This window comes from Ailuropoda melanoleuca, chromosome X, assembly GCF_002007445.2.
Source record: "Ailuropoda melanoleuca isolate Jingjing chromosome X, ASM200744v2, whole genome shotgun sequence".
NCBI lineage: Eukaryota > Metazoa > Chordata > Mammalia > Carnivora > Ursidae > Ailuropoda > Ailuropoda melanoleuca.
Window position 1 is genome coordinate 15,198,636 of NC_048238.1, and position 22,822 is coordinate 15,221,457.

Below are 22,822 nucleotides of genomic sequence, written 5' to 3' on the forward strand. Positions count from 1 at the left end.
CTGAAGGGAACTGTGAAATAATATATTTTTGGATATCCGTTTTGGCAGTATTAGTAGCCTTTAATGTTCGTACTGTTTGACTCAGATATATCACCTGCAGAATTTACTCTATGGAAATAAAGACACAGATGTCAAAGTATGTTCATTGTCAGTTAAATAACAATCCATTAAAAAATAATGGTTTTAAAAATTATTTAATGACAAGTTAAAATGTATCTCATACAGTATCAAGTGAAATAAAAACATGTAACACCGTACACAATATTACTATTCCAATTTGAGAAAAATTTACTAGGAAAAAAATAAACCAAAACGCTAACAAGGGCTATGCCTTTTATATTTTGTTTTCTTTAATGAGTTTGCATTATTTTTATAAGCAGCTTGAATAAAAGTGAAATGTTAAATTCTTTCTAGCATCTTCTGCTCTTAAATGCACGTAGTTTCCACTAAACATTGAATTAATTTTATGTAGAAAACTTCATCTGTTTGGCTTCATTCTTTAAGTAAATATAGAAACTGTATTGAGTGAATGAGAGAGAGAGTGTGTGTGTGTTGAGACAGGATTTCCATGGTATTGGTGAAAGGATAAATTGAAAGAATAAACGTTTCATTTTATTTCACCCATTTTCAGGCAACTGTTTTATACAGTGAATTCTATTTGTGAGATGCCAGAAGTTAATCAATTTCTTTCTTTAAGATGATGTAAATAAGTTTATTGTAAATGTAAATTTGTAGTCCTATCATGGGCGAATTTGAACTAATAAGCAAGACCTTTTGTAAAATTAGACAAAGTTAACACTTAGGATGCAATAAAAAGATGCCTTGGCATGTGATGTAATGAGCACTGGGTATTTTATATAAGACTGATGAATCATTGACCTACCTCTGAAACCAATACTACAGTATATGTTAATTAAATTTAAATAAAAAAAGATGCCTTGGGACTCCGTTTAGAGTGCAATATGGGAGGAAGCATGACTTGGAAGATCTCTCAGCTGAAATGTGAACAGTTTTTTTTTTTTTTTTAAGATTTTATTTTTGTTTATTAGAGAGCAGGGGGAAGGGTAGAGGGAGAAGCAGACTCCTCGCCGAGCAGGGAACCCGGTATGGGGCTCGACACAGGGCTCGATCCCAGGACTGTGGGATCATGACCTGAGTCGAAGGCAGATGCTTAACTGACTGAGCCACCCAGGTGCCCTGAAATGTGAGCAGTTTTACTCTCTTTCTGGGTGCATATCATGCTGCCTCTTTGTGCCTGGAGCCAAGTTTCCTGATAGTGTTTGTTCTTCCTCTTACGCCATTGCCATTTCGTAGGTTGCTGGCTAGAGCCTTTTGAAAAGGAGCAGGGTAAGAAAATGGTTATCACTGTGTTAAGAGGGAGTAGCATACCTAGCAGAGTTTCCTGCTACTACCTGTACTAATATTCTAGCTGATCATCCCCCACATCACTTTGAATTTACGGTTATTTCTTCCCAATAATGAAACACTTCCAATATCAGAAAGTACCTGGAAGGCTGAGTACAAATAAATTGTATCCCAGAAACTGTCTGTACTCTACAATTCTATCAATCCTCCATTAACAACAAAAATGTAATACTCTTAAGAACCTTTTTCCTCAGTAGCCTATAGCACTTTCAGTTGAATTTTTTTTCCCCTATAACAAAGATGAAAGCTGATATTTTCTTCTTATCAAGGGGCAGGTGAGAAACAGAAAGGGTTTGATTTTACAGACTTAGTTACGGCTCAGGGTTTGTTGTTGAGCATAAGAATTAAAATGGTCACCACCATCCCCCCCCCCGCTTTTATTAACAACTAAAGTGTTTTTTAATAAGTTAATGATTTGTACCTTGTTGGTTATTGCCTGTTATTGTGTGCATTTTTAAATCCTTTGTTTTGATGCAGGGAAAATCTTTTATTAAAAGATTTGCTCCTGCAGATCTCAAAGTATACCCACTTAGAGTACAAAAAAGCAGACCTGAGTCATTCAGAAGACCTTTCTATATAACATGTTGGCTTTGAAGAATCTATATGTTATTTTGCCAAAAGCTTTTTTTATTCCTTTTATAGACCAGAATTAGACATGAGTTATTTAACCTCATGGTGCTTAGTTCTGAGCATTTCCATTTCCTTTCCAACCCTTATCTTTTTTGAAATGTTTCAGTTTAAAGTAGGTTTCTGCTCACAACTCCTTCTGTTCAGGAGAGTGAAAGAAGGGCAGGAGGGGAGGTAGTGATTGGTATTTGGCAGCAGATGTTTGTCTCTCTTTGGGTTTGAAATGACCATCAGTAGGGGAGAACTGGTGAACTAGATAGGTCTGTAAGGAAAAGTTAAGTGAAGGGAGGAGACTTTCAAGGGGAATTTTGCTACCATCAACTACCGAGTATCGTAGAAGCCTTTTCTGTGCTATAGGAGCCCAATTAAAATGTGTCCCTGAGTTTAGAAGGAAATGCAGATGCTGGTATATTATATTGTCAGTCATCCTGGCATTTTTGTGTAGCCTCAAGTCATCGACACTTCTGGTTTGTCCATGGTCTATCACCATCTCCGCTCTTGGTCTCCTTCTCTCTCCCCGTTACTTCCCCCNTCCCCCCCCCCCCCCCCGGCAATGTCTTTAGGGTGGTAAGAAGGAGAATTTTGGAACCAGGGAATGAGGGGCTGGGAAAGAAGAGGATTTATTTGTTTACTCTCCGGTTTCTTGCTGTTCTGTCCCTGTATATACCCCCAGACAATTGGGATTCCCAATTTCAAAAACACTGGAAAATGACTTTCTGCCTCTTTTTTCCTTTACAGGAAACACATGAAATTGTGGCAATCAAGAAATTCAAGGACAGTGAAGGTATATATATACATATATATATTTTTTTCCTTTTTGTATTTAGTCCTTGTGAATAGAATGTGGAAGAGATGGCATCTAGCTAACTAGACTTTGTTCCTGAGATTTTAAAGTCCCCATCTCAGAAAGTGAGTGTAACTTATTTATTATCATGCTTTGCTTCGAAACATTTGGATCCTTCTGTGTGAATCTTTTCGTATCTCATGATATTAGAAAATTTATCTTATATTTTAAGGTACAGTCGGCATTGTAGAAATCTTGCCTTAAATGCTGGGTAGAAGGCATGCTATTTCTGCTATTCCTAAATATTATTAAAATGAGAAAGCTGATTTGAAATAAATACTTTCGTGAGTTCACAGAAATAGTAAGTGCTGTTTGAAGGGCTTTGGTATTGGTTACTGTGATCTCCGGTTTCTAGTCATTTAGAAATACAAGGATAAGTGGTATGTAGATAGTATCAAGAAAGTGATTTTATATTTAAAATAACTCATTGGAAGAATAAAAGCTTTTCAAGAAGAAATACCATAGTTGGAGTCCTTGGTTACATCCAGACCATTTCAGATGGAGCATTAAAATTACCCTATGCTGGGCAAGAAAATTTAAAATAAAGCACTAAAAAAAAGTAATCTACAAAATATAAACAAATAAAGCATTTCAGTAGTTCATTAGGTTTTAAATCTAGACTATTGGGCATCTAAAGATAGCCAAGTAGAAAAATTTACCACAAAGGCACACATGACCTTTCAGAAGCTCTAGGCAGCATTTCCCCAATTTTTTTTTTCTACAGAGACCCACAGAAATATTTTTTTACATTCTAATCCAGTATCTACATGCATAATTTCCTATATATAACTGAAGCAAAAATGTCACAAAACTATTACACTAAAGTGAGGTTCTTCATTTTCTGTTCTTTCCTGCTCATATAAATTCACATAAATGCCTATTTGTGGCATCAGATAATATTGATTTTTACCACTGAATCATAACCTGCTTTGTGAAAAATAGTGCTAAGAGGCATAGCATTAACTTTCCTATCTAATTGGAAGTATGACAATAACAGTCGTAGCCTACCTCTATCAGCACACATTGATTGACTAAGTACTGTAACACACCAGCCTCTATGTTTGTGAACAGTTTCATCACTCCTACTTTAGACACTTAGCAAACATTAAATAATAAAAAGGGCTCACAAAATCCTGGGGTAGATTCAGTAGTATTTGATATAACCCACCTCTGATGTGCTGGTTATGTGGAGCACATCACATCATCTGGGAAACCCTTAGCAGTCACCTTCTTGCCAGCCTTAAAGAGAAGGCAAAAAAAAAAAAAAAAAAAAAAAAAGCTTTTAGCTTGTTCTAAAGAAAAAAAAAAAAAACCTGTTTCAAATGCTGTACCTGAAGTCTAACAGGAAACAATAGCCCCAGGCCAGTCCACTCTGAGACTATTGGCAATGAGCTCTTTGAGCAGTGGCTTTGGGCTAACCACAGGTGGCCAAGAGACAAATGATGATCTACTAAAAAGAGTGGTTGCAACAGTAGATCAAAGCATAACCTTTGCCTTCGTGTAAGGAGTTCTGGCTGTGCATTCATCTCGTAAAGCACATTGTCAAGCATCGGTTACCACCAAAAATAATAATTGTCGTGAAGTTTTTGATAGGCAGTACAATCTAGGTCATGTATGCCATTGCTTTAAAAAAAAAAAACAACTAAGTGCCATATTCCTCACAATCTCTGTTCTGTGCATACCAGTTCTTAACTTCAGTTAAACAATATGTCTGTACCTGTGTGCTGATACCTTTAGAGTGGTAATCAATAGCGTATCTGTTGAAATTTATTGAGCACTGAGCCGAGTGCTGTAAGAGACATGAAGGTAAATCAGGTGTGGGTAATTTCAGGAAGCTTAGTAGAATTAAGACCTGTAAATATATAGCAGTAAAATGGAGTAGAAAGCAGTCAGTGCCTGGGGTGTCTGGGTGGCTCAGCTGCTTGGGCATCTGCCTTCACTTGGGTCATGATCCCCGGTCCTGAGGTCGAGCCCCGCATGGGGCTCCCTGCTCAGCAGAGAGCCTGCTTCTCCCTGCCCAGCTCCCCCTACTGTGCTCTCTATCTGTCAAATACGTAAATAAAATCTTTTAAAAAAGAAAAAAAAATAGAGAAAGAAAGAAGTCAGTGCCTGAATGAATTTGAATAATTTTGAGGCAAGAGACATCGTTTCTAGGTGTGGCATCCAGAAAGTGTATGAATAGTCTAGACATTGTATGAAACATTTACTCAGCCTTCATTTCTGTGTGCTGACAAAGCATGAATCCCCTCTGCCCTCATCTCTGCCAGACCATTATCAGTTACCCTACCTTAGGGACATGCAGTCTTATCACCCATCCACCTTGCAGATGGACACCTTTGTAGGTACGCCCATATATATTTCTAGAGGGATACTTCCTTAACATTTCTGTGATAGAATCTGAAGACATGGAATTATTTGTAACTTTTTAGTTCCTGTTCTGTTTTAGGCACACTTTCCTACTGTTTTCACCTCTCCCTGGAAGATCTCATACTCTTCTTTTCTGCCTTTACCCTTTTCCTCTTACCTGAGTAGAATCTTGCTTAATAGAAGTAAGGGAATGTGTGTGGTGAACAATCCTTTTGGAATGTGAAATGCACAGATGAGAATGTCCATTCAACCCCTGTGGAAACCACTTAATTTTGAACCATTTTATCACCTTAAATTTTAGTCAGGACAATTCTAATAAAAACAGTTTCATCATAATATCCTTACTGTCATATAGCTCTCATTAATCTCATTTATTACTCTGAAAATATTCTGTTGATATTATGATAGTGAATTTTCTAAACCCAATGTTTAAAAACCTTTGTGAAGATCATGAAATAATCCTGTAAAAACATTGTTACACTGAATAGAATCTGAACTTGGTCTGATTTGCATTCAAGCTAGTCAAGTATTTTCATACTGATGATATCAAGGGATATTTTATGAGAGTATATATGATCTTCTGTTAGGTTTAGAAGATTGTTATCATGTCCTATTTTCTTATTAAATTCATATATATCCACAAATTTGTATAAAATGTTTTTGAAACTACATTTTAAGGTAGACCACTATTTAATTCAAGCTGTCCTTGTTATCCCAGGATAATAGATGCCAATCTAAAATGGGAACCAAACTTTAATAGTAAATAAAAGGTTAGACTGAGACTTTAATTAAGTTGGGAAAATGGAACAAAAATTATAAAAATAAGTTTACTTTATCTTATAGTTTAACACAATTTAGATTATAATAGCAACTATGTGCAATTTCTTTGAAAAAATAATCAAGTGTTACTTTTTTGGGAGACGGACAATTTTTACAGTAAAACTGTAGATTAAGTCAATTAATGACTTACATAATAGAAAGAGGCTCATTAAAAAAATACACCAAAGGCGTTGTCAGTTTTCCCTTTATTTTTGTCTGTCCCTGTCTTGCTGTCTTCATCCTCGTCAGTTTTTTACTCTCCAGTTATTAGCTGTTAGAACTCTGTCAGATCATTTATCAGTGTCTTTTGTCTATGATTTTCTTTGAAAGACTGACTTAATACTAACATAACTCATGTTAAAATGGAGGACTTGTGTGAGTGATGAAGTTTTTATCTGAGATCTCTTCATTAGTTAATATTTTTTTGTTTTCATGACTTTTGCTTCTTTAAACTTTTTTTTTTTTTAAGATTTTTTTATTTATTCGACAGAGATAGAGACAGCCAGGGAGAGAGGGAACACAAGCAGGGGGAGTGGGAGAGGAAGAAGCAGGCTCATAGCGGAAGAGCCTGATGTGGGGCTCGATCCCAGAACGCCGGGCACGCCCTGAGCCGAAGGCAGACGCTTAACCGCTGTGCCACCCAGGCGCCCCGTGACTTTTGCTTCTTTATTCATCATCATCAATGTAGAGTTTTAGGCAATTAATTCTTTTTTCTTTTTTTTTTTTTTGTGAGAGAGTACATGTATGTGAGTGGTGGGGGAGGGGCAGAGGGAGAAGGAGAGAGAGAGAATCTTAAGCAGGCTGTAGGCCTAGCACGGAGCCCAAAGCACGGCTTGATCTCATGACCCATGAGATCATGACCTGAGCCAAAACTGAGTCAGACGCTTAACCAATTGAGCCACCCAGGCACCCCTATGAATTTGTCTATTAATGTAAGTTCCCACAGAGAAACATTAACTATAAACATCTAATTAACCAGGAGTCTTCATAGAATTAGTTCTACTTAGTATTTGGATTTTCTGAAAAGAGAAAAATTACCACAGCCCAAAAAGTTACTAGAAATGATTTAGTTGAAAGATATTTTTTGGACTATGTATAATGATAAATTTAGCCTAATTCATCTACCCTTCCTATAACTCCAATTTTGTACAGTGAGATTTGATGTTCAGATGGTAATCTGTCACTATTGGAAGATCATTCTCATGCACACACATGTACAAATGTCTGCCATCCTTAATTTATTGAATAATCCAAGAGCCGTGATTTAGCCTAGATAGATTTGAACTAACAAGAATTAAAAACGTCTGTTCATCATTTACTTGAGGTGGTCCTGTGATCTAGGATTTATTTTTGACATACATTGGGATCTTCTGGTGTGACAACATCTTTTGCTTCTTAGGATTTTTTAGTCTTTCCCTAAAAGTACAGGTGATGGGGTGAGGAAGGATCCTCCCTATGTCACTGGGCCTTGGTACATGGCAAGGAGGCTGATTCTCAGGGAGCTGTATAGCAGTCCATAGTTCAGATGGAATTTAGGTTGTGCCTCTGCTTTTATATCAAATAAAATGACTTGCATTTCATATCCTGCTTATCTTTTCTGTGGATAAATATTTTTTCTCTTGGAATGGACATATTTATTCTTTTTAAACATGAGAAAATGTTTAATTGGTCTTCCCTTTTTTCCTCCAGTTCATTTCATCCTTATTTTTACCCAGACTTTAGAAAGCTCTATCCTGATCTCTGGATTGAGGAAACTCTGGTCTCATTTCATATAATGGTACAAAACAAGAGTTCATAGTCTCTGGTCCTTAAATTAAAAAACCCGATTTCTCTGTAAGAGAGGCCTTAAAACAAACTTCCCTACCTTTGGTTAAACAGAGAATTCAATTAACTAAGCTTGAGCATTCTGGCTAGTCATGATTTCACCACACTTCCTTTTTAATGTGCATAATGGATCTCTTTTAAGCTTCAGAAATTCTTCTAGGATTTGATGAACATTTGCACCTTTCATAATTTAATAAATTTCTATTGTGCTCTGCCTGGTCTTCATTGCTGAAGATTTGAGGATTTTCATCTTTTTTGATATATATGATATCAGTACTGCCTTTCAAACCCCCCTGGCCATGTTAATTGCCCTCTTGTTGGTTTTCCTTCTTTAGTCAGGGCAACCAGACTCAAGCATGGTACCCTTATAATTTTGTACAAAGATGGGTTGGCTTTCCCCCCCTCCATTTTACCCATTTAAAGGTCCATTTTGGGGGGCCTCTTTAGCTATACAAGAATGTCAGATTTATGATTTCATAAAGTAGGTTACAGCTATTTCTGGATTTCTTTTCCAAGCCCACAGTTCTTTGAAAATAGAGTTACAATAGAGTTTCTGCTCATCTTTAGATTTTTCTCTTTTTTATTACTTACTTTGTGTTTCTTTTGCTCCTGTGATTTTTTTTCCCTTAAAAATTGTTTTCTTTTACTTTAGTGAATCTCCCTCCTTGATTTTTAGTGTGTTAACTTGCCTGACTGGCGAGCTAAAAGTAGGTTAGTTCTTTGTTTTTTTCTTACTTAACGTCCTTTTTCTACACTGCCATTTAATCATCATTCAAAAGAATTTAACATTGTCAGACTTGCTGCCCTTGCTGCCTGTACTAAGCTGAACACCCTCACTGGTAACTGATGACCAGGTCCATCAACATGCACATAAGTAAGACTTGCATGGAAGCACCAGGTCTTAGAGCTGGAGGGACCTTCAGAATCCTCCAGTAGAAGTCCAACTCCACTTTACAGCCAAGGAATCCAAGGCGCAAAGCTGCATAACTAGTATGTAATTAACTGGGGAAGATGCAGACCTCAAAATCTTTGTTGAATTTTTCTTCTACCCATACCATGTTGCTTTGCCACTCAGCTAAGCAGTAGCAGAGTGCAGACCTGAGCTTGGGTGTTCTGACTCATTCTCTAGAGTTTGCTCAATACCTTACACCATGTTGCCTATGTGCCTGTGTGCTACTCAGTGTGGCATTCCCTTCACTCACCCTGAGGAAGTTGATCTTTCTAGACTTGGTTTCTTCATTTGTAAACTGGAGAAGCCTAGCCTAAATAAAGAATCCACAGGATTATTTCAACTGGAAGCCAGGGATTTTTGGGCTCTTGTCAGTAGTCTGTGCTGTCACCTTTGAAAAACTGTCTTGCTGAAGAGCTTGGCTACTTTCTGAACCTGAGATAAGAAGTATATGTAAGTGGAATGTGTATTGCTTTTCCCCATCATCTCATCATTTAGTGCCACAGTTTTGTCCTATAGGGTAAGCTAAGAGCCTTGAAAGTATTTAGAGAAACAAAAATGATAGAATAGACCAAGTAATGAAGAGTGTGCATTTTGCTTGCACTTAGGGAATTAATAACTCCACTTCCTGCCTGTTCCCATTCATTACATTCTTAGTGCCAAAGTGCTTACTTCAACTTTTAATATCTATGACAAGCATACGTTAGAGAAGCCTTTATTTCTTAAAATAGATAGGCAGCTCAAATTAGGTGGTTTTGGCCCCATATGCTAGGTGATTTTGTGAGCTGCTTTTTGAAGATTCATTTCTCTTTCTTCTCTAGCCATTTTTATGTAGAGTTGGTATTGATTTGAATGATGTCTATATAACAAAGTAGCAAAATTCAGTGAGGTTTATGCTCATAATCAATGAGATTTTAATGGAAATAAATCATTGATTATTAGATTTGGAAAAAGCCATGGGATTTTTTTTAGGGTGTGTGTAGGTAGGGAGGGTGCCCAGTTTTTAGTTATTTTATGAATGAAAAGTTAAGTGGCTTGCCCAATATCATATTTCACAGTGTTGGTTCATTGACAGGATCCAAACTCCAGGTCTCCCAAATCCTACTCCAGCGTTCCGTCTTCTAAAGCCATTCTACTTCAGGCATTCTGAGGTGGCTCTGTCAGCAAAGTGAAACTGCTGCAACTTGTTAGTAATGCAAAGCTCCCTTTTTTCAGTTGCTTTTCGGGTGCCAAGAATTCACCAAGCATTTGACTAGAAAAGATGCACCAGCTGTATTTACTTTTGACTTGGTTGCAACATTCATTTGTACCCAGCTCCAGCAGAGCTTATGGATGTTGTTAATGAATGGTTAAATATATATGTGTTCTTGAGCCTTAGTACTTTGTAGTTTTTGTGAGGCTCCATATTTTATAATCGTATATTGTAGAAGACAACCAGGCATAGAGATGAATAGGGGAAAATAAATTTAGTTTGTCTTACTGCCTGAAAAGCTGCCCTCTCAACCTTCTGGAGGCAAGATTGAAAGCATTGTACTCGAAACTGAAAGGGTGAAGCGCCTCTTGCTTGCCATCACATTGCTGCTTCCCATGAATGAAAGCTAGCCACATAAGACTGAAGATTTCCTCATGGTACCAGTGAAAGCATTTGTGTCAGAAGTATTTATTGATCCCTTCTTTGTGCCAGGTGCAGTCCTGGGTGGTTGAGTGTGTATTGTTGAACAGTAGAACTTAGGCCTGTCCTCTGAGAGCTCTTGGTTTAGCAGGGGTGGCCACCCGTAAACAAAACAATCTATAAATAAAATTGGTGAGAAGGTCTGCGAAAGAAAAGTTCAGAGTAGTGTGATAAGGAATAATAGGGATGGAGGCTTGCTTTGGTTTAGTGATCTGGGCAAAGCTTGTGAGGAATGCTATTTAAACTGAAACCTGAAGAGGAGCCAGCCTTGTAAGGAGTCTGGGTTGTGGAATGCAAATTCTAGGTGGAGGGAACAAGTTCAAAGACCCTAAGGTTGAAAAAACAAAGTAGGGGCTATTTTGGGGACTAAAAGACTAACATGAGGGAGGGGAAGGAAGGATATGAGATGGGGTTGGAAAAGTGGACAGGAACCAGGTCATGAGTAATCAGTATATTTGCCTCTATTGTATTATTTCCTTGTTAGAAGATCGTTTGCTTTGTATTGAGACCTTTGTGGCATTCTGTGTATTAGACATAAGTAGACTTTAGTTTGATTATCCCAGTCTTGAAAGTAACCCAGATGGGATAGCAGAGAAGCCGGTGAACCTACCTTACAACAGTAAAGACTTTTTAGCGTTCCCTATGTTTTAGCTGTTCTGAAAATCACAAAACACCACTTCTCTGGCTTAGCCCCAATTTGCAGAACAGCTGGACCTCTGTTGCACCACAATCCTCTAAGCCACTTTGGGAAGTCCCCTGATCACATCTCGTACATTCCCCCTACTGCCAGGTGGCCCCCTCAGTGTCATGTTCTTTTCCCCTGACAGGGGTTCCCTGTGAGTCCCCGGTTCCCAGTTGACCCCCTGGTGTGGGCTGGGCTGGCTCACTGCTTATATCACTGTTGGCCTTTGTTACTGCTAGTTCTTGCTTTCTGATAGGCAGTATCTTTCTCTGTCCTTTTCTAATCTCTGCTCCAGCATTCCCCAACAGTTTTTTTTTGTTTTTTGTTTTTTTTTGTTGTTGTTGTTGTTGTTGTTTTTGCTGAAGTAAGGAGAATATTTCACTTGTGTAACCAGTTCACAAAGGAGTGTTGACTTTATGTTCCCTGTTTATTACAGATACTCTGGTGCTACAAAGCCCCTGCTTTTATTACTGTCTCTTTATTCTTTAAACTCAGTTTGAACGGGGGCTGAGAAATGGGCTGGGATAAAAAATAATCCGAGAAGTACTTCTGGCACCTGATTTAGAATCTTCCGTCCCCCTTTGTAGGGAAGATTCAGCCCCTTCCCTCTTGTGTATCTTGCTTAGGAAGCCTTTCTCCCTAGAAGGCATTTTCCTCTTTATCACCTTCATCCCCAAACTCCATTTTCTTCTTCCCTGAACCTGAGGGAGGTTAGATATGACTGAACCCGAGAATCACAAAACTTAGACTCTCAAGCTAGGATTTTGACTCTGACCCCAAACCTTGGGCCAAATGTGTTTTAGAATTAGAATAACTTTTGGAGTTTAGAATGGAAATATGGCATGCTGCTTTAGCACCTTGTAATCAGGTACTATTTCCGAAGCAAACATATGAATATTCATACTAAGTGGGATAAACAAAGTATATAAGTTGTCTCGTGCCAGTTCAGGTTTTACTTCTAAAGAGATTTGCCATAAACTTGGAAAAAGTGTTCAGTTTTTAGACTGATTTTTGAAGTTGCAGATAAAGGATTATGAACCTGTATTCTTGTGTGAGTGTGCGTGTGCATGCATGTATGTGTATATGTAAACATGGTAGTTAGAATTTCTAGGCTAAATCTGAAGGTATCATAAAAACTCATTTAAAATAAAGTATTACCTTCCCTACTCCCCTGCCATTTCATCCATTAGAGTTAATGTGATTTCTGTCCTTCTCCATGCCTGTGGGGCCTATCATGAGTGAAGTTGATGATATGGAAGGGTATATTGGTTCAGCGAAAGTTCTCCATCCCAGTACGGCTACATCATCTGGGGTGGACAGATGGACATGCCACAGAAAGACAGCAGGGACCTATAGCAGCTGCTGTTCAGAGAGATCAGACACTCTTAGAAATTCCTGCAACTTGACTATGAGCTGTGCTGTGGCTGCCTGGTAAGTGACCTCTGCTCACTGAGGTGACTCAAGTGCAGCCTGAAGAATAAAATGCTCTTTAAAGCCAAAACTACAGGCCAGAGTTAAAAACCTCAGCTGCTACAGATGCTGGATAGAGGCTCCTCTGCACACTGATAGAGTTGATTCTTTCTTAACCTTTTAAACTCCTTCTTTCTCAGTATGTAGTGTTAGAATGAAAATGACAGTGGATTCAATTGTCATATCTGTCAGTCTGTGTTTATACATATACTTTGCAATACGCAGTATAAGAAAACACAAGCAGAAAATTAGGTTCATGCTGGTCAAGTAAGCGTTTTCTTCTGTAAGATGCTAATTCTTGATCCTTTCAACAAGAAAATATGATATTTAATCTTCCATCCTTGAACTTCTTATGCAGAAGTACTCGAAGTGGAAAGTGAAATTGGTATGTTTTCACTGTTAGAATTCTTTGAACAGTAGCTCGAAAGCTTTAATTTTACCCTATTTACCATTGTTTACATTCTAGAAAATGAAGAAGTCAAGGAAACGACTTTACGAGAGCTTAAAATGCTTCGTACTCTCAAGCAGGAAAACATCGTGGAGCTGAAGGAAGCCTTTCGTCGGAGGGGGAAATTGTACTTGGTGTTTGAGTATGTTGAAAAAGTAAGTCACTAATTAAATCAGGAGATTTGCCTGATTCTTTTTTTTTTTTTTACTTTTATTTTAATTTTTTAAAGTAATCTCTACACCCAGCATGTGGCTCAAATTCATGACCCTGAGATCAAGAGTCGCATGCCCTACCAACTGAGCCAGCCAGGCGCCCCTGCCTGATTCTTTTATTTAGGGTTGTTTCTGACAATATTCAAGGAAGCATTATTACCTCATGTGATTTGTCAATGTACTCATAATCTTAGTATTTTATTTTTATTTTTTTAAAGATTTTATTTATCTATTCGACAGAGATAGAGACAGCCAGCGAGAGAGGGAACACAGGCAGGGGGAGTGGGAGAAGAAGAAGCAGGCTCATAGCGGAGGAGCCTGATGTGGGGCTCGATCCCACAACGCCGGGATCACGCCCTGAGCCGAAGGCAGACGCTTAACCGCTGTGCCACCCAGGAGCCCCATAATCTTAGTATTTTAAAAATGAGATTATTATCCATAATTGTTAGAAGCCCTGAAATCTATTGAAGTATTTTGTGCAATTTAAATATACAGAGATCATCATACATTTCAACAGTGAATTAATTTGGCTTCTGATGTTTTAAAAAAGTAATTTTTAGACTTGGTTTATTTAAATTAAACCTAGGCAAGGCCTCTGAGGGAGAGACAAGTAAATTGACAGTGATGACATAGGATGACAGAGGTGTGTAAGGCAGCCTGCGAGCCTAGGATGGCTGCCTAAATCAGACCTACAGTGGCAAATGAGTGGGCTCATGGAGCAACCTTTTGTGAATTGCCAGTGCTTTGGCTTTAAGGGAAGAAGATGTGCCAGGAGGCATACGGTGAGGCTTGAGGAGAGGTAGATGAGGCCACAAATAACGGATTGGAAGCCTTGGAGAAAAGGGGAAAAGTATACACAGTTCAAATTGTCTGCATACTTTAGTATTTTTTTTAAATTGGTAACTATTAGTGACAATTTTAATGATGTGTGGCCTAAGGGCAAGTGTATGCTATAGTAATCAATACATGTGTCTTTGAATTTATTTGCGGGCAGCTGCCCTTCAGTGGTTGATAATTGTCTAAAACTGAAATAATTACCTTAACAAGAGTAGGATAAACTGGAGCCAGATGGACCTTTTGGAGATTTCCTTGATGAATAAATATGTGGCTCCTGATTTCCTGTTATAATCTAAACAACAGTAAAAATTATTACTTTTATTAAATTTCACTTCTTGAGTACATGTCTTTGTAGGAATCTACATGATAAAATGAGGAATTTCTAAATTATAAAATAAGGCTTTCTAAAGAAGGTGAATACTGGAGAGGGTTATGTTTGCCAGCTGCTTTCTGTGGCATAAATGACAATGTCATCACCACCATCATCATTACAAAATAGAAAGCAGTGTTGCCATGATGATGGACCAGGAATGTGGCTTTTGAATTAATTCAGCCTTTACAAATTATTTTTCTAATGAAAATAAATAGATGTAGTAACTTCATTTCAAGCAAAACTTGAAGAGTATAAGTTTCTTTGTCATTTTAAAACACTGTTTTATGTTTCTTTTCCAAAATCTGCTTAAAGCTTTCTTTTTCTTTTTTTTAAAAGAAGACAGATCTTTATATTTTGAGGGGGTGGTGAGGGGAAGAGGCAGCGAGAGAATCCCAAGCAGGCTCCACGCCCTGAGTGGAGCCCGACGCGGGGCTCAGTCCTACAATCCTGAGACCATGACCTGAGCTGAAATCAAGAGTCGGACACCTAACCGACTAAGCCACCCACGTGCCCCTTAAGGTTTCTTTTCCTGTGTCAATTTAGGTATTTTCCTAAGGGACCTTCCCCACCAAAATTAAACTGAAATTTGATGCTCATTAAAAAGTTATAAAAAAGGATTGCTGTAAAAATCAGAACCTCTTTATATTATTTTTTAGTTGTCAAGAATAATCATGCAGTTTGCAGTTTTCACTGCCAAATAATGAAATTCTGACAGATCTATTTCAGTTTGTCTTTTTTATTTCTGTTCTGCTCATGGTGATGGTTCACGATTAATAACAATTTAATATGAACAAATGGGGAAATTACCTCTGTGTACCAGGTAATTTGTCATGTCTGAGATCTCTCTACTGATAAGTGGCAGAGCTGCTACCAGAGCTCCCATATTGTGTCCCCGCAGGCCTGTGATTCTTGCCCTGACCCTGTGGTTTTTCAGTGGTAGGTGACCTCCCATCAGTGGTAGTGCCTAACGATTAACAAAGAGTCTCAAGAGGGCAGGAAAATGATACTCTTAAAGGGTAGGGGGTTGTTACAGAGATACAGGATTATAGTGGCTTAAACAAAATAGAAATTTCCTTCTTCCTCACATACAAATACAAAGGTAGGTAGTACCTGGTATGGTAACACTGCTCCTTAGCCATAGGAGGCCTAGATGGCTTCTGCCTTTCTGCTCTACCACTCCTGGGATGTGTCCCTTGTTCTTAAGGTCAAGATCAGGCACCAGCTATCACATCCTATTGGCCAGGACTTAGTTTCATGGCCACCCTAACTGCAAAGCAGAGGGGAAATGTACTTTTCATTCTGAGCACCTGTGCATCCACTTACAAATTGTATTACTGTGGGCTAAGGGAAGAATGGATATTGAGGGGCATTCTTCTCTGCCACTGAAGAATTTAGAGTGTAATATGAAATGAGACACACAGTTTATTTTCTGTATTGCAAAACCCTCTTATTCCTCGTGTGCATTTGGGACCTCCTATGCATTTGTTAATTGAAAAAGGCAATTTAAGTAGAGAATCATTAAAAAATGATGCATACATACTTCAAACATTTTAACTTAAAATATATATTCATTTACTACTCTTTAGAGGTAGGGTCAAGGCCTTTTGAGTATCTGTCTTCTGTTGGAGTTCTGATGAGTCTTTCTTAAATACATCATACCCATAATGCATCAACTATGAAAGCCTGTGAGAGCATCTTTAAAGTGAAGCAAAAGCTTAAAAACATTGTAAAGCAATCTCAGTGCAGAATCCTTATCACCATCACCACCTGTCCCCTGCCAGAGTTTTATAGTTGTTGCACTCCCATTTGATTAGGCAACAGTATGTTTAGTGGGTTTCCTTTATTAAGTCTTTCCGAAGTATTAAACTTTGTTTTCTTAAAAACAGCAACTCTATTTAAAACATTATTTCAATGGTTATATGATATTTAATTGTATTAAAATAACAAGTGCATCTGTTATAAATAGGTTTGAAAGTGTTATAAACAAACGATTGTATGTATGCAGCTCAACTGGAGGTTGTATTAGAGCAAGCAGGTTTTCTAACTTTTTGGTCTTACAACTCCTACACTCTTAACATTATTGGAGACCCTAAGTGCTTATTATTTATATGGGTTTTATCTATTAATATTTATCATACTATGAGTCAAAATTGAGCAATATAAATTATTAATTCATTTAAGAATAACAATAACAGTCCCATTACATGTTAACATAAATACGGTTGTGGGTCATTCTTTCAAGTAAGAAATGGTGTTCTACCAAAAACAAGCAGCTAGTTCAGCTTGCAACTCAAGTCACTCAAGTGATTTTCTTCACAACTATCTTGCTTTGTTATGTGAAGAAGTGCTTTATGGGCATTCTTCATTTTATCATATAGATTCCTAAAAAGACACATACTCAAAAGTTGAAATTTAATACAAGCAGTAATTTTCACTGCTTCATCAAAGAAAGACATCCTTAACTAAAACTGGCTTTTTGTCTTTTTTTTTTTTTTTTTTTTTTAATAACTGCGAGAGTGTAGCATTGAAGAATCCAATGCCTTGATTTATGCTAAGGTGTCACCAGTTCACCCATCCTTGCTTTAAGTCATCAGTGTAAATACAAACATAGTGAAAGAGCCAACGAGCTGAGTGTTGCTATGAATATAGTTTTGACTTTATGGGCCTTCTGCAAGATCTGGTAACCACCCCCAAGAGATCCACAGATCCACAGAGACCTGCTTTCCTAGACGGTCGTCTACAAAGAATAAACTCTAATCATGCTGTGGTCCTTAGTGTTGTACTTTACAGAGGGAATGGAAAATGTGTGGTTACTCTGGAAATTCAGTGGAGACTGGTGAAGTGGAGTCTCTACTTAATAAAAAATTTTGCATGAATTTTAGAATTGTCTCTGACTCCAGACTGAAAGTTTCAAAACTTGATTTGTTGGGGGTCTGTCAGTGTTTATTTCAGCAACATTTTCTAGCCTGTCTTAATTTTTGTACTGATTGCATGGATCACTTCTAATCTTAGGGATCATTTTCTTTTAAAAATATTTTCCAGGTGTTCTAGAAATATTTTCAAGTCTTGATTTTATTGCAAGGTTCTATTAAACATACATAGTGGGCTGTGTTAAAATGACTCTTTCCCCTCTCCTTTATACATCACAGCATCTTATCTCTACTTTGTATTGCTTTTCCCTTGGAAGTATTCTAAAGTGATGCCTGAAAGGTTTTAAGGAGAGAGGAAAGTGCCAGGGTTATTATTTGGGGCAGCACTGGGGAGTAGTAAAAATGGAATTTCTCTTAAAAGAGAACTTTGATTTCATACAGTATCCTGCTTCTGCTTGAAAAAGATTGTAGATGGAAAACAAAACAGTTTTTAAAAATGCATACTGTGTATTGGGTGAATTATCATCGAGGACTCTTTTTTAAATTGTTAATACATGATTTATGGGCCGGCCTAATTTGTGGAGATTAATGGCTCCCTATTTAATTTTTAGAATATGCTTGAATTGCTGGAAGAAATGCCAAATGGAGTTCCACCTGAAAAAGTTAAAAGTTACATCTATCAGTTAATCAAAGCTATTCACTGGTGCCATAAGAATGATATTGTCCATAGAGGTAAGTATGGAATTTTTGAAATGGAAAATATTAAGAAAAGATCAGAGTTAACAATGAAATATTTTATATATTACTGTCTTAAGAGTATTTCCGTAGGCACTGACGTTCCATTTAAATTAAATACATTTTAAAAGTACAGGATATGAGATGTCGTTCACCTTCCAAGTCTCCTTTTGTATCACCAAAAGGATGGACTGCAGGTTTATTTGGATATTACGGTGCGATCTCTGTTTGTATAACCAGATCTATTCTCAACTTTAGAAATGCCTAGGGATATAAAGAACTCAACCAATAGGAACTTTAAGGTTTACTTTGGGCAAAAAGAGCAAAGGGATGTTCTCTGTTGCCTTTTGGTCCTTCTGGTAGACCAGAAAATTTGAAACCACCCGGAATAAGGCTTTAAAGGTGGTCACTGACCCCCATTGACAGTCACCTCTCATTCCCTCGTAGACCAACCACGTCTGGTATATACCTTCACTTCCTGAATTTCCCTACCTGTTAGTGAAAAGTGCCTATTGCAAGTTGTAGGCGTGATCAACCTTGCATAAAGGTCACGAGTTGCATAAACTGTTTTATTTTGTCCTTTATTGCTGTGAGGTGGGTGGTTTATAGTAATAAAAGGGAAATTACTTTCTCAGCACGGTCTTTGACTCTACACTGTTTATCTTCTCCTGATAATCTCTCTTGAATTCCAGAGTTTTACAGTAATGGGACACATACTGATAAAATAATGAAGCCAGAAGATGTTTATCAGAAAATGTTAAAATATCTACTTCTTGTCTCTGAATTATCAGATAAATGAATACTACATTTTAATTTACCTATACAAACACACAAGCATATCACTTTAAAAATAGTCTCACTTTAAGAATAGCTTAAAGGTCATGTGAAGAATGCCAACTCCTATTATATCTAGAAAAAGACATTTTATGTTTCTCTTGGATTTGACTTTCATACCAGTTAACTTATCAAGGTTGGTGGTGGTATAGATAGCTCTCCAAGTCAACTGCATATCTAATGTCTAGGGTAACGATTCTTATAACAGTCTATACTACAATATGAGGCTTTTAATAAGGAACTGATTTAGCTGCATTTCTATCGTGATGCTGTGATTTGGTTAAATATATAGTAATACATCAATGGTTGTGAATTAGCAGTAGAAACCATGATTCTGAAATCTACAGATTTTGCTCCTATCTCTTCCCTTTTTCCATTTTCACCTCTGCCATCTGATATAAACGATGGGTACTAAAATTAGAATTGAGAGATGCCTCCCAAGGCAGGAATTAAACAGCATTTTCTGTATATTTCTACTCAGCTCCCACCACATCTTCTGAAGATTCATGGAAAAAATGAGAAATCTTTTCTTGACTCATCCAGTATAACCACAGCATTAGACATTTATAATTGTGAACCACACAGAAAAGCTAGAGAGATATGTAAATATAGACATCATATAGAAAATCACAACAAATTCAATTTTTTATATAGTTTTTCCTCTAGTAAATATACCGCTAGCTACTTATATGTGTTTTTAAGGTATCTTGTGGTATGAACGTTTTTTTATGTTCTATCTCCAAGAATTTTATATTCTATCTCCAAAAATTTGTTATTAGTACTTTGTAAAGTAGGATAGTTCCTTGAAATGTGGTGACCTAGATTCAGTGATTCTTAAATTCCTTTCAGAGATCTCATTAATACCTTTAAGATTTAAAAGGAAAAATATTTTTTTAAATTGTGGGTCTTCATGTTTCTCAAAAAGAAATTAGTTGAAACTTTTATGTATCAGCAAAAATTGTGTTACCCTGCTTTTCACTGCCACAGATTTCTATTCACATTACTCTGGGTATTTCTAATTAGGTGCTGTTGTAGTGATCCAATAGTGTCAATCAGCAGTCCATGGAACATTTTTTAATAATTGTTTTTTCCATCTTTGTACTTCAGATATAAAGCCAGAAAATCTCTTAATCAGCCACAATGATGTTTTGAAACTCTGTGATTTTGGTAAGTTAAAAAAAAATTGAGCCCTATAAGTAGAATTAATTTAATATAACACATAGGTAGCTTTTAAAGGCTTAGTAAAAGTATTTTTTTTATGGTTTGACTTCAGTTAGCAGAGGAATATTCTGTTGGGTCATATGTTGAAAAATTGATTGCTGGGAAAATACTATACTCTCTTTGCATAGTGTTGTCTACTCTTTTTAAAAATTCATAATGCAGGGGCGCCTGGGTGGCATAGCGGTTAAGCGTCTGCCTTCAGCTCAGGGCGTGATCCCGGCGTTATGGGATCGAGCCCCACATCAGGCTCTTCCTCTATGAGCCTGCTTCTTCCTCTCCCACTCCCCCTGCTTGTGTTCCCTCTCTCGCTGGCTNGGGGCGCCTGGGTGGCACAGCGGTTAAGCGTCTGCCTTCGGCTCAGGGCGTGATCCCGGCGTTATGGGATCGAGCCCCACATCAGGCTCTTCCTCTATGAGCCTGCTTCTTCCTCTCCCACTCCCCCTGCTTGTGTTCCCTCTCTCGCTGGCTGTCTCTATCTCTGTCGAATAAATAAATTAAAAAATCTTTAAAAAAAAAATTCATAATGCAGTATTTGTTTAATGAGAATGCAAAGCGAATAAATGCACATGCATATATTCAAAACCCAGCACTTAATCCAAAAAAACCAATTTTCTAGGAAATACCACTATGCCTTCTGTTTTGGGTAGAATAAAAGAATATTTTTAAAGTATTTTAAACATTGATGGAAATTATTTTAGGTATAATCATAAACACACGATATACGTAGGTAAATACATATGTATCATGCATATGCAATAGTTACCTACCTGTAAAGGTCAAGGGCATTTTTAGAACAATTCCATTTATTCCCTTTAAATGTTCAGTGAGTGAGGTTAGTGATTGATGTGTAATATTCCAGATCCTGGTTGATTGTATAAGGAAGCTTTTGAATTATATTCTCTCCTAGTAGAAAATTGTGCATTCTTTTCTATATATGTAAAACTGTATTAAGTGCTATTAAAAATTTAAGTTAAAATAATTCAAAAACGTTTTAAAACTATAAATTAGTGTGTTTAAGTTCTGGGTCACTTTAAAAAAAATCCTTTGTCTAATCCATATGCTGAAAAATAACAACTTGACTTTTTTAATGTTATTTTTTTCATATATTCAAGTATAATAAATATTGTAAACCTTTACATATAAGTGAGAATTCGTCTCCTTTCATAAGCATAAGTTAGATTAGTACCTCGGAGGTGGCTCGAACAATTGAGAAATAGAAACATACTAAGAATGCACTCTGTGAATGACGAGTTTTGTCCAGTGTAGCTATTAGAAGCATGTGTAACTGTTTTCACTCGGTGTTTGCAAAGAATTTGATTATTATGAACCTGCTTGCCTGCGGAAAAATGTTTTACTGGGCTTAAATTTTTTCATACTTTATAAGGAATATTGCAAAGAGGCCTGCTATATTTTAAACATCTTAAGTGCTTAAAAGAATAAAAAAGAAATACCAAAATACAGTTATTTAAAAGATTTTGACCTTGACATTTTTAGCACTTTCTTAGTATTACCATTTTCAGGAATATTTATGGTTCCATTTCTCAATTCCTGTCCATAATTGTGACTACCATCAATTACTGAGATTTTGTGCACCTCATACGACCTTTACTATGCATCCATGATTCTATGGGTTGGTGATCTGCTTAAACTCCCAAATGACTGAAGTTTGTAAACAAGTTATAAATACAAAAGAGATGCCTATAGAACGGTTAATAATAGGAAAAGAGTATCCTTGGTCTGGTGTCATTTCTTTTCTTTTTTCAAGATTTATTTATGTATTTTGGGGGGTAGAGAGAGTGTGTGTGTGTGTGAGTGGGGGCAAAAGGAGAGGGAGAGAGAATTCTCAAGCAGACTTCCTACTGAGCATGGAGCCAGACTCAGGGCTTGATCCCAGGACCTTGAGATCATGACCTGAGCTGAAATCAAGAGTTGTACACTTAACCAACTGAGCCACCCAGGCACCCCCAGCATCATTTCTTAAAGGAAAGACAATTTGAAGTGGTAAGGAAATTTCACATGGCTGCACTGCATGTGGTTCTCTGTGCCCTACGCATCCCCAGTGATCACTTCTGAACTGCTTTCCCTCCCAGAGCACCGGGCTCCTTTGTCACCTTGATGAATCCCATTTGAAAATAGGAATATTTCTTCCAAATATGTCTTATGAAGAAGTATTGATTAACTGAAGTTAGGGCTTTGTTTTTTGCTGTGGTTGTTTTTATTTTTTACTGTTACACTATTTTCTATTTTTCAAAACTACACCTTAATTTTTACCCCTAATTTTAATGTTCTGGTTCTTTGTGACTATCCATAGTGCTTTTTGTGAGTTAGGTGAGTAATTAGCTTACCTGCTGGCTTATTTTTTGGCCCCAAAACCTTTTGAAAGGGTTTGGAGGGAAAATAATTATCGATAGAGTCTGTAAGTAATTAAGATACCCCTAATATGCTTCTCAGTCACATTAGGAGATGAAAATAATTTTGGCCTGCTTAGTTTCCATCATTGCCAACCATTAGTTGTTTATATATATAATGGCTAGAACTGATCAGCAACAGTAGATCTACAAATAGTATGTTAAGTCCCACGTATCAGAATCTAATGACTGGCTCAATTGGTTG

At 37.2% G+C, this 22,822-nt stretch overlaps 1 protein-coding gene across 3 annotated transcripts in view; it reads left to right on the forward strand.

Moving 5' to 3' along the window:
• The window catches only part of CDKL5 (cyclin dependent kinase like 5), a 208,506-nt gene that overhangs the window by 139,890 nt on the left and 45,794 nt on the right, over window positions 1-22,822 (forward strand). For all 3 annotated transcript variants that reach the window (XM_034649695.1, XM_034649697.1, XM_034649696.1), the window contains exons 4-7: window positions 2,791-2,836; window positions 13,146-13,282; window positions 18,031-18,151; window positions 20,096-20,155. In XM_034649695.1, the coding sequence (XP_034505586.1) occupies window positions 2,791-2,836; window positions 13,146-13,282; window positions 18,031-18,151; window positions 20,096-20,155 (364 nt within the window). The remainder of the gene's footprint in view (window positions 1-2,790; window positions 2,837-13,145; window positions 13,283-18,030; window positions 18,152-20,095; window positions 20,156-22,822) is intronic.